The sequence below is a fragment of the Gigantopelta aegis genome, chromosome 2 (assembly GCF_016097555.1).
Source record: "Gigantopelta aegis isolate Gae_Host chromosome 2, Gae_host_genome, whole genome shotgun sequence".
Classification (NCBI taxonomy): Eukaryota; Metazoa; Mollusca; class Gastropoda; order Neomphalida; family Peltospiridae; genus Gigantopelta; species Gigantopelta aegis.
Window position 1 is genome coordinate 51,814,915 of NC_054700.1, and position 13,570 is coordinate 51,828,484.

General features: G+C 36.7%; 1 protein-coding gene across 1 annotated transcript in view; it reads right to left on the minus strand.

The window, feature by feature from the left end:
• Positions 1-6,862: 6,862 nt before the first annotated feature.
• LOC121386873 (sodium channel protein 1 brain-like) overlaps positions 6,863-13,570 on the minus strand; it is a 115,484-nt gene continuing 108,776 nt past the window's right edge. Inside the window, exon 28 of the mRNA XM_041517909.1 lies at positions 6,863-11,831. Coding sequence (XP_041373843.1) covers positions 10,564-11,831 — 1,268 coding nt within the window. The 3' untranslated portion in view covers positions 6,863-10,563. The remainder of the gene's footprint in view (positions 11,832-13,570) is intronic.

Sequence of the window (13,570 nt, forward strand, 5' to 3'; positions counted from 1 at the left end):
CATGGATCAACACGTGACCTCCCTAGATCCGGTCGACCACGGGTCACTACCCCCGGGCAGGACCGCTACATCCGGGTACGCCACCTTCGGGAACGATTGACTACTGCCACCTCCACAGCCGCAGCAATACCAGGTTTGCGCAGGATATCCGACCACACCGTACGGAACCGCCTACGTGAGGTAGGAATTCGTGCCAGACGTCCAGTTCGAGGTGTCATCTTAACACCACAACACCGTCGACTCCGACTGCAGTGGTGCCAGATTCATCGACAATGGCCTCAACTGCGATGGAGACAGGTGTGGTTCAGTGACGAGTCCCGATTTCTGCTCCGACGTCATGATGGAAGATGTCGCGTGTATAGGCGTCGTGGTGAACGTTATGCGGCAAACTGCGTGCAGGAAGTGGACCGATTCGGCGGGGGTAGTGTCATGGTGTGGGCAGCCATCTCACACACTGGCAGAACTGACCTGGTCCACGTGCAGGGCAACCTGAATGCACAGGGCTACATTGACCAGATCCTCCGGCCACACATCGTTCCAGTTATGGCCAACGCCAACGCAGTGTTCCAACATGACAACGCCAGGCCTCACACAGCACGTCTCACAACGGCTTTCCTACAGAACAACAACATTAATGTCCTTCCTTGGCCATCGATATCACCGGATTTGAACCCAATTGAGTATCTATGGGACGAGTTGGACCGACGCCTCCGACAGTGACAACCACAGCCCCAGACCCTGCCCGAGCTGGCAGCAGCCTTGCAGGCCGAGTGGGCCACCATCCCCCGGGACGTCATCCGTACTCTGGTTGCTTCAATGGGCAGGCGGTGCCAGGCAGTTGTCAACACACGCGGAGGCCACACCCGGTATTGACTCCAGATGACCTTGACCTTGGTGGTGTGTCCTATCACTTACTCACAATGGACTAGAGTGAATTGTGAACAATCCTGCAACATTTGGTAATTATCGGACTCGCCATTCAATAATTAAATCAATTCTCCAAATGTTACGACAATGTGGTTTTGCGTTTCTTCTTTTGAAGAGTATATATTAACCATGCATTAATATACACACTATAGGAAGAAACCAGACAGTACCAAAGGTTTTGGTTAAATACGTAGGTGCTGGCGGATTTCTTCCTGTGGTGTGTAACCGGCCTCGGTGGCGTCATGGTTAGGCCATCGGTCTACAGGCTGGTAGGTACTGGCTTCGGATCCCAGTCGAGGCATGGGATTTTTAATCCAGATACCGACTCCAAACCCTGAGTGTGCTCCGCAAGGCTCAATGGACAGATGTAAACCACTTGCACCGACCAATGATCCATAACTGGTTCAACAAAGGCCATGGTTTGTGCTATCCTGCCTGTGGGAAGCGCAAACAAAAGATCCCTTGCTGCTAATCGGAAAGAGTAGCCCATGTAGTGGCGACAGCGGGTTTCCTCTCAAAATCTGTGTGGTCCTTAACCATATGTCTGACACCATATAACCGTAAATAAAATGTGTGGAGTGCAGCGTTAAATAAAACATTTCTTTCTTTCTTTTTCTGTGCTGTGTATATTAGTGATTAAGTATAGGGGAATGTCTGAGTAACTCTCCATTCCTTAATAAAATACTATATACATATTTGTAGAATGAAAAAAACCTCAGCCAAATTATATTTCATGTTTAGCTCACACACGTCGTTATAAGCAGATTGAATTGTATTCTCTTTATCTTTACCCCCCGGAAAAAGCTAGTAAAATAAGAAAAAAGTGGCAATATCTTAGTAGAGTACTTCACATGTAATAATATCTTCTTGTATTAATTAATAACTGTGCGTTTTAACAGAAAATGTAACATTTCATTATGTACTGTAATAATATATTTGAAGCTCCGAATAAAAAAATTGAATAAAAAAACAAAAACCCCCATAAAAACTCCTGAAACATAATGGAGACGAGGCCCACTAGGTCAGTTACGAGGATATTCCCCTACTTAAAATACACCACTAAATAATAATTGTATGTCAATATATGTTAGTATGGATTAACACCTATGATTTTGGTGGGTTAACTACATTAGGTAGGGTTTCATCACTCCATTACTGAAAAATAATGGAGCGTTGAGACAATACTGTGACTTCGCAGGTGTATTTTAATATGTGAAATATTTGTTATCAGCGAACTCGAAAATGATAGGTGTAAAGGTATTTAATGTCAAACATGGGCTGGATTTAGCTCAGTCCGTTGAGTGCTCACCTGAGGTGCTTGTTTTGCAGGAACGAAGCACCTCGGTGGATCTATTCAAATTATTGCTTTTTTCTCTCGTTCCAATCAGTGCACCACAACTGGTGAAACGCCGTGGTATGTGTTTTTCTGTCTGCGGAAAAAATGCATATAAAAGACCTCTTGCTGCATTGGGAAAAATGTAGCGGGTTTCCTCTGATGACTACATTGTGAGAATTACCATATTTGACATCCAATAGCCGATGATTAATTAATCAATGTGCTCAAGTGGTGTCGTTAAACAAAACATTTTTTTTTTTTCTTTAAATGTCAAACATAGGATTATTGTTGTATTTGGAGGGGAAATCTTTTACCACCCGGTGGTAGGCTGAAATTCCGTGTTTTTGTTATTGAATTGTTCCTGACTGAGAGAGGGATTATAACAGTCTTATAACAGTCCAGGGGCAGGATTTAGATCAGTAGGTTGAGTGCTCGCTTAACGTACTTGCGCTGCAGGATCGAACCACCTCGATGGATCCATTTAGCTGATTTTTTTCCTTTCGTTTCAACCAGTGCACCACAACTGGTCAAAGGCCGTGGTATGTGCTTTCCAGTCTGTGGGAAAGTGCATATAAAAGATCCCTTGCTGAATTAGAAAAAAAATGTAGCAGGTTTCCTCTGATGACTACGAGTCAGAATTACCAAATGGTTGACATCCAATAGCCGATCATTAATTAATCAATGTGCTCCAGTGGTGTTGTTAAACACAACCTTTTTTATATAACCGTCCAAAGGTCCATCTAGCTGTCGAACGGCAGAGTACTCGAGCTAGACACCTGCTAAAACATTTCAAGGCAAATTTTCTTCAGCCCAGACCCAGCTTCAGTTAAAAGCATATTGTCACAGACCACTGGCCTATTTAATGGCTTAACAAAGTATTACCTGAACAAAAATAATTTGATTTGCCCCTAAATGTACTTTATTCAACCATCTTCATAACCACCATATTCCATTTATTAATATTTTGTAAAAATAATTGAATTATGGCAATGGTCCATAATTCAAAAACTAAAATTGTCGAGAGGGTTGGCATGGATTTTACTCCATCATGGTTCAGTTACGGTGATGCGATAGCTACATGTAGATTTGGTTTCCAACAATTAATGTAAAAAAATTTAATTTTTTTATATCAATTTTTAGAGAAATAAGGTCCTTAAATCGTGACAGTATGCCTTTAAGATGTTATCTACTAACAGAGACTTTTTAACGATTGTAATTACATATCAAATATATATGTCTGCATAAAATATTAGTGGTTGTATATTAAACATGTTTCTGATCGTTCTAATGTTTGTATTAAGTTTAAATTTCATTTTATTTCCTAATATATATTTCTTTTTTTGTACGTACGAAATTATTTGAAGACAAAATCCAATTTGGGCTTCTTACAAATATTAAGACGACCAGAAGCACATTGAATATACAGACACTGATATTCTAAACAAGAAAATATATTTAATGTGCAAATTTAATCGTATAACTATTTTATTAGTCGGAAACATCTTACAATGGAGCAAACTCAGGAATGTCCCTTTAATGGATACGTTGATAATCAATCTGATGGATGTTCGCAAGCCATTGTATACTGCATTGTGTTGCAAAGATAGTTGATAATTGGCATGGGTATTCACCAAGTGATAGTATTTCAACTGTACAACATCCCAACGAACAAAACGCAAGGGCAAGTTCCTTTTGACTTAGATAAAACATTTCTCCAATTGCAGTTAACTCTCGCAAATGGCTCCTTTAATAGATGACTTTCATATTTCGTATGTATGTCCACCAAGTAATAGTCCAGGTGGTTCACACCCCAATCCCAGGAATGCGATTTCACTGCAAGGTCTTAAACTATGTACAGTTTGGTTTAAGTTTTTTCTAATTAATTATCTGTGACACTTGAATCAGAACGATTAATGTTTGGTGCGCATTTTAAAAATCGCCTTTAGCTCTTGAATCCTTTAGAGGAAGGCTTTCATATTTGGTATCCTCGTCGTGGTGCAGGAGTGGCAACATTCTCATGGGTTTCCTTGACAGTGGCAAATACAGCACAAATTCAGTATCTCTTGAACATTTTAAGATTAGTTCTATACGCATCTGTGATCATGATTTCAAATATGTTTTATGTTGACAATTCGGTGCAATATTGGTTTGTTTACAACAATCCTATAAACCGTTTTCAGGGTCTGACCATAGTGTTTATTTTTTGTCTTTTTTACATTTAATATATTTCATCATCTTTCCTAAATGTGACTCTTTCATACCTGTCAACACTATTTGTATTAATAATTTTGGAATTTTAAATTGATGTTTGTTTGACACCACATTACCGATTTGCGTATGTGTGTGTGTGTGCTGGGGTGTCATTAAATATTAATTAATTCATTCATATTTGGTAAGGTGAGTTTTATCTTCCAGCCTTGGTGGTGTCGTGGTTAAACCATCGGACATAAATCTGGTAAGTACAGGGTTCGCAGCCCGATATTGGCCCCCACCCAGAGCGAGTTTTAATTACCAAATGGGCAGGTGTTAGGCCACTACACCTTCTCACTAACCACTAACAATTAACAACTAACCCACTGTTCTGGACAGACAGCCCAAATAGCCGAGGTGTGTGTCCAGAACAGCGTGCTTGAACCTTAATTGTAAATAAGCACAAAAATAAGTTGAAATGAAATTTTTAAAAATCTTCATGCCATCACCACCCATCTCCTGACTGCAATCTAAGGTCTAGGTCACTTCGGACTGTTAAGATTTTAAAAATTACTTGTTAAATCTAAATCCTTTTAATTGACGGCTTTTATGTTAATTGGTATGTTTGTTCACCAGCTGAGCCTTTCAGTAGCACATATTCCCCTACTGTAATAAGATTCCAAATTTTTTGTTTTCATTTAACTACACAACACATATGAAACATGATTGCAACTGACGAAACTTGATAGTATTATCATATTTTGCAATTAAACGTACACCTCTCAGGTGACGAAAAAAGGAAAGTAAAGTTTGTTTTATTTAACGACGCCACTAGAGCACATTGATTTTTTTTATCTTATCATCGGCTATTGGATGTCAAACATATGGTTATTCTGACACTGTTTTTTAGAGGAAACCCGCTGTCGCCACATAGGCTACTCTTTTACGACAGGCAGCAAGAGATCTTTTATTTGCACTTCCCACAGGCAGGATAGCACAAACCATGGCCTTTGTTGAACCAGTTATGGATCACTGGTCAGTGCAAGTGGCTTACACCTACCCAATGAGCCTTGCGGAGCACTCACTCAGGGTTTTGTGTCGGTATCTGGATTAAAAATCCCATGCCCCGACTGGGATCCGAACCCAGTACCTACCAGCCTGTAGACCGATGGCCTAACCACGACACCGGTCCCTCAGGTGATGAAGTCATACAAATATTAGTATTTATGTTTGTATGATATGACATTTTTTTTTTTTTTTTGGTGTGTGTGTGTGTGTGTGTGTGTCTTAATGAATGATGCTTTAACATAGTAATAGTTCATCACAAAGCTAACACAGTTTTCATGTTTCCATTCTTGGTATAGTGATGAATCATATGCAATTAGCAAAATACCTTTGGGTCAGTTTTAATTAGGATGTTTTATTTTAGTTTTTGAGTTGAAATTATCAAACGGTCTGTTTTTTAATTATGATTCCATTGATCAGTTGGTTTTTCTGCTCAGCATTTACCTAGTATCTGCATACAATTTTCCCCTTTCTGTCTTTTTTTTTCTTTCATTCTTTTTTTCTTTGTTTCTTTCAGAGGTAAAACTGATTAAACACAATAGATATTTCACCTCGACATCTGGATGGAAACCATTCGACTCACATTATGCATGTGAGTCAAAAACCTATAATAAATATTTGCTTAATTCTTCAAAAGAATATAGTCTAGAATTTCACTACATTCTTTTACCACAGCAGTGTAAAAGAATGATAAGAGAAAACCTTATTGAATAATAAGTACTAAACCAGTTTATTTCATTTGTTTTAAAAAATAAAACTATTCACAATAATATTTCGTTGTGGACATGGAATAACAAAAAAACATTTGCTATAAATAAATAAATAATATGGTGTGTTGAAAAACAACAATAAAGCATGGTGGACGGAAAGGAAAAAACAAACATTTGTCCATGTTGGTACTCAAGATGGTGAGAAATTAACTAGTCTATTCCAGAAGTTTGATAATGATGAGTGAGGATGAAGTGTGTGTGTGTGTGTGTGTGTGTGTGTGTGTGTGTGTGTGTGTCTAAAATATTATTTATGAATGCTGGAGTTGTTGGAAATTTGCTTAATCCATAATTCCAAAATAATTTAAGTTTTGGGTGGGGTGGAATAAAAACAAACTGCCTCCAACCCCCACCCACCCAGTAGTAATTTCTTGAACAATCCTAATTACAGTAAGATACCTCCGTACAATTGCAGACCAATACCAATTTCAGTTACTCGCTATCAAAATAGACTAACAGAAACTAATTCATGCAGTAACAATCGTTTAATGACCTATTACAGAAAATGCTTTAAAAATATGGGGAAAAGAAGAAAATAAAGAAAAAACAAAGAAGAAGAGAGAATAGAAACCAAACAGAATTTTTATTTTTTTATTTAGTCCAAATGGTCATACTGTAACCCAACTAATTCATAAACATTGTAGCAATATTATTTTATTATATTTTTCTGCCATAATTAATTTTACTTCTTTTCCTTTTTTTTTTAAAGAGAATAGATCTATAATAACCCAGAATATCATAAAGAAACAATGAAGGAGAAAGAATTTTTTTTTTGTTCCTTCTAAGAAGTAAATAGAATTAGAAACAGTGATTCTAAAAGAAATTAAAACCATTTTCAACAATTGCTAATAAAAAGTAAAATCCATGTTTTAAAACCAGGATTTGACATAAAATCTACCGGTTAAAGATCTTTCATATGTTAGTCAAAACAATAGAGGAAACATAATATATTGCGGCATGTTCTTGTATCAGTGTTAATTACTTTAATGTTAATGAATAGATAATTACTATAAACAGCTCTGTCAGTTGAAAACTGTTTTTGAACTGTTCCAGATATGTAAATGTGAGTCCGTATACATGAGTATCTAGTGGCATCTCCTAAGCTATAGCCAACTACCATTATTCAGGATATATGAACACAACTTCGTTAAGTCCAGTTTCCAGTTTAGTTAGGAGATATTTCTGTACCAGAAGCAGTGCCAGCACTAACTCCCTAGTTGTTGTCATCATAAACTGAGAAAGATGGCAGCCTTTGTTGTTTGTCTGGGACTACGCTATACGCCCAGTTCATGCATATGGGACACTTTCTAAAGGTAGGGTGAACCCAGCTTAAAATATCTGGGGTTGCAGTGAAAAATAAATTACTGCACAATAGTACGAGGTCTTCAAGACCTCAAGTACCCGGTACAGTGAAACCTGTCCAAACCAGATCACACTGGGGACCTAATATTTATCCAATTTAGACACGATCCCATGTTTAGAATTTAGAAAATTTAGGACACTGAAAGGTGGCTGGTTTTGACAGGATTCCGGTATGATCAGGGTTGGGTTTAGACAGGTTTTTCCGTACTTGTAAACTGAAAGGGAACTTTTTAATTTTTAACTGGGTTTTTTTTTGGGGGGGGAGACAACTCTGTCCCAGCCCCTACTAGTTATAGCCCTAAATTATCTCATTTTAAATAATAAACATTACCTATAGCTTCATCTTCCTTTCTTCCTGCGATTGTATGCCATAAGTGAAATATTGTTACAGTAAAGTACTCTTATAACGAACAAGAAGGGACCCTGATAATAAGTTCATAATAGCAGTAGTTCGTCGTACGCATTTGCACAAGTTGGTTATTAATGTATAGGGAGATAAAACGGGACTTCACGATCAGTTCGTTCTAAGCAATAGTTCATTATAAGCATGTACGTTGTAAGTGCACTTTACTGTAATTGTTAAAATATCAACCCGATCTGAACTTAAAGTTAGTTATTGTGCCACAGTTATTGTTCCCTGAATTGTTCTGAGCAACATTAAGAAATACACATTTCCGATTGGAGTAAAGAAAACAAAAAATCTATAATGCCATCATGCAAGTGAAATGCTAATAAAAAGCCATGCTTTCAATATTTTAGTATTTACAGATTCAACAACAATGTACAAAATTTGGCATCTTCCATAGAAATCAACAGTGTTTTTCATACATCACAGGAACATAGTATACATGCACATTCAAACATACAAACTAACATCACATGTACACCCACATTGAATTACCATCCTTGATTATCAAGTATAAAGTAAATTTTCCAAGGTAAAGTATTTATACATAAAAATACTTATGCTTTGCACTATATATTCACAAGATGATTAAAAACATATTACATAGCAATGAAGGCAATAATTGTTGTGGTATTCTAAAAGAAAACATTTAAAATACTGAAGTTGTAATTTAATAAATTCCTATCTTTAAAAAATGTATTGGGACATGCATACATGTACATCAGATTTTGACATTGTTTATAATTTATGAAATAAATAAAATATTTATTCTCAAGACAATAAATACATTACTGAAAAATTAAAATAATAATTGTTGTTGCTATAGTACCTAAACTAAAAATATTCCATGTGGAATTATATTAGATCCTTTTCACATTTTGAAACCTAGTAACTGTCTAAAAAATAGTTACACTTTGCACTATGTCCAATTTTATTTTATTACCTCCAATTTATGTTTGAAATCCACTGCCACAAGTCTTTGTATTGGATATTATAAAAAATGAAATAATAATAAAATAATAATTACAAAAAATTTATAATTACAAAAAATTATTAATAATAAATACTGTACCCCCAGGGTATTATGGCTATTTATTTAAGTCATGGTACTGTGGTGTATTAGTGATAGCTCAACATTAACAGGCACAGTGGAAGCAAGTTGACATTGTGGGGGCTGACTGAGATCAAGGACAGAAATAAACGTTTTTAGGGGGGTTCAGGTGTATGCTCCCCCGTAAAATTTTGAAACCTAGATGTCCTAAAATGCAATTTCATGCATTCTACAAGTAAAATTCATCTCTGCCTTAAAATTTACTACCACCGTGCCTGATTAAGCACAACGTGCACATCAAGGAATTTCTCAAATCAACCGATATCACAACTTTGCTGCAACACTTAATAAATACCCTGTACAGAAAATCTTTATTATTCAACATGTAGATTCAACAGGTATCAGATTTGGATTTTATCTCAGGCACTTTCCGAAATAATTAATACCCTATTGAGTACGTAATTCTGAATTCTGAATGGAATAATTATTGTAGCATGATACTACATGTACCTGTACTTTGTGACCTTTGAACTTCATTGGTCGGTGTAAACTGTTTCCAAATGCAGAGATGGCATGTAAAGTACATCAATTACTTTGACTCTGGTTACCTTTTGAGTGGCTATACCTGTATAAGTGTTGTTAAAATCCTGGAATATACAGTACTAATTTTGTGAAAACTTTAAGATAATTTTTTGGGGGAGACACTATTATCTTAGACTTTAGTAGATAAGTTTAGAATTTTGTAAAATGTTGGAGTGTAAACGAGTAACTATATAATTATGTGTTACAAACACATCTCAAGAATTAAACATATTATTATATTTTTTAAAATACAAATTTGGAAACATGGTGTTTTTATCACCACTCCACAATACTGTATACTAGTTTGTAACACATTACAATATATCTACTCGGATAATATGTGTATATTAAAAAACACCTGAATTATTGGTATCTATGTTATGACAAAGGTGCCATAAAACTGATAATAAAAACTAATTTTAAATACCGGTAAATCAACACTTTAAAAAACAGATGAAGCAAAATAACTTTAAAAGTTAAAAAAATAATAATTAAATTAAATTAAAATTAAACAGCACATGTTTAGTGCCCCATAAACATAAAACAAATATAAAATATTAAGTATCAACAATATAAATATACATGACTACAAATGTTAAAGTAGCCATCTGTGCATGGAAAGATTATCCATGAATGTATTTCACACTGCCCTCCAAGCGACCACATCATGCATTAATTGTTACACCAGGATCACACTTGGAAGTTTAGACACATATGAACACCATTTCAATCTGAATCAAACATGACATCACGATCCAAGTCTGGGCCTTAAATTAAAGCCAAGACTATTTTAAGTTTTGTACACACAGATCAACATAAACAAGCTTGTAAAAAAACCCAGTGGTCTTCACCATTCAAATAATTTTTTCTCTCTTCATCACAATTGAAACTTATCATCTTTTGAATCGTTCTCATACATGGCATTCACTGATGGCATCTGCAGAGTATTTTTGGTTATGTTTTTCCTTCCTATGGGAGTGACAGTGACCAACACTTGACTACGACCGGCACTATTGAGACTGCTACCACTGCCTGGCCGGGAGCCGAAAAATGAAGTCAATGCCAAACTGAGTCTGCGGCCTAAGCTGACAATGCTATTGGCTCTTGGGCGAAAGTCGTGTTGCATTGTGTGCGACAGGTTTTGTTGGATGGCTAAGGAGGTAATGTTTTTCAGCATGCGCTGAGTCTTAAAGCTCTTCCACGCCCTCTGTAACGTCCGGGCAGCCACGTCCTCTTTCTTCCGCTGCATGGTGGTCGATTTCACCGCCATGTTCACCCGCGAGGGAAACACGTCTTGAAACTTCATCTCTATCTGTGTCTTAAGCTCTTTGAACTCCTGTGTTTCGTCCACCTCGCCTAGGAACGATCGTACAAGTGCTATCAGAATATCGATGCAGTGGATCTTATCTCCTTCTACTATTGGAAGATTGAAAGCCACCAGAGCGATTTCGTTGGGCTTCGGATGGCCTAGCGGTTCATCGAGATCGGCAACAAAGTCTTGCAACTGATCGTATTTTATGAACTGGGTCGCATGCGGGTCGTATCTCTCCCACACGGAATAAAACATATCAAAATCGTCTTCTGTGATGCCAACTTCCTCCTGCTGATGCGCCTGGTTGAAGTTCTCCAGAATGACGGCTATGTACATATTAATAACTATCAAGTAGATTATTACAATATAAGACACCATGAACGGAACCGCAAGCCAGGGTATTCCGCAGTCTCCAGAACCATCCGGCACTTTGGTCCCGTTCGGCAGAGTCTTGAAATTGGGATCACAGTCTGGTTCAGAAATCAGCAGGGGATCGAGGATGTCATTCCAGCCAGCAGAAGTGGACAATCGCAGCATTAACATAAAACTGTTAAAGAATGTTTTGAAGTTGACTATGTCATCCATTCTGCCGGTTATTTTGACATTTCCAAACGAAGACATGCCTATGATTGCATATATGTAGAGGAGGAGGAACAGCAGCGCTCCAATGTTGAAGATGGCTGGAAGGGAGATAATCAGAGCAAAAAGCAGTTTTCGTATTCCTTTAGCAGCTTTTATCAGACGAAGGACACGACCGATTCTAAAAATGCGAACCACACGTAGAAGTGTTGGAGTCACAACCACAGTGGACAGAAAATCTCTCATCACAATGCCTGAAAAATAGAGAAAAAACAAGTCATTACAGAGAACAAATAAAAATAATCAAATCCATTAGGTAAATTACATACATTTGTACTTGCATTCTTTCATAATTATACTTACCATTATTAGACGCCCATAAGCCTATGTGTTTTCTGTGCTGACTGAGGTACTGACAAACATTCTTTTATTCATTCTTTATGATAAAGTGCCACAAAGTCAAATAAATTACTGCAAATCCTTGAACAGAAACCTATAGGCCTCTATTGAAGCCAGGCTTCTAGTTTTTGCATGTAAACTTTTCTAACATAGCTTTGTTGTAAGATCATTTTCTAACATAGCTTTGTTGTAAGATCATTTTCTAACATAGCTTTGTTGTAAGGTCATTTTCTAACATAGCTTTGTTGTAAGGTCATTTTCTAAAGCAGGCTTGGAAACTTTTCTAACATAGCTTTGTTGTACGGTCATTTTCTAAAGCAGGCTTGGAAACTTTTTTCAACATGTGGAAACCTTTTACCTCACTTAGAAATGAAAAATATGTCTACTTCCCTGTTGTTTTCGTTATGTGGTTATAAGCTTTTGACATCATGCAACAGAAGTGATGAGGCCAAATAAAAATAATACGTGTCGTTCTGGTTACATATGTGAACTTGTTTTTTAGGGTAAGTAGGTAGGCTATAATGGGTTTTGTTTTGTTTTGTTTTGGGGTTTTTGGGTGTGGGTTTTTTGGGGTGTGGGGTGTGGGGTGGGGGGGGGGGTGTGTTATTCCTAAAATCTGTCAAACTGGTCTTTCTAACAAATGCTGCATCCTCTTACTGTTTTGATGATCAGTAACTGCAAAAAAGGTTTAGGGTCAGCGAAAAAAAGTTAGGGTTCATTGGGTAACCGGAACTACAGTATCTGTTTTATTTTGTATTTTATTGTTTTACTGCAGACATGTAGATATGTGGTTTATTATCAATAATATGATAGAAAATATATAGAAAGAATTCTTTTTTGTATTTCATGCACAATAATTGAAAGTAGAATAGACCATTATTATTATGCATACAGTAAATTAACTACCAATAATTTTAATAATTAATAAACCTAGGTTTTATTTCTCAAATTTGACTTGATGCTCATTTCTTTGACTTTGGAAATTTTATAGTGGTGTTTTACAAAAAATTGGGAATTTTCAGTTTCATTTCGAAAACATTTAAGCTAATCTAGAATTTAAAGGTAAAAATTAAAGCTGGTAAAAATATCAGTTTTTACCAAATGGCATTTGTTCAATTTCTATAGAAAATGTAAAAGGTACTTTGTCAATAATTTTGTACATTGTACATGTATGTCTGTAATTATGGTATTCAAGGGGCAGGATTTAGCTCAGTAGGTTGAGCGCTCGCTTGCGCTTGAGGCTCAGTGGAGCCATTCAACTGGGGTTTTTTTCTCATTCCAACCAGTGCACCACAACTGGTCAAAGGCTGTGGCATGTGCCTTCCTGTCTGTGGGAAAGTGCATATAAAAGATCTCTTGCTGCATTAGGAAAAATGTAGCGGGTTTCCTCTGGTGACTACGTGTCACAATTACCATAAGTTTGACATCCAATAGCCGATGATTAATAAATCAGTGTGCTCTAGTGGTGGTGTTAAACAAAAAACAAACTTTTATGGTACTCAACTGCAGACTTTTGTATTTTTGGTGCACGTTAATATATTGTTATCTGTAATTCATCTCAGAAAAAAATAATCATTACAATTTACACAATTGT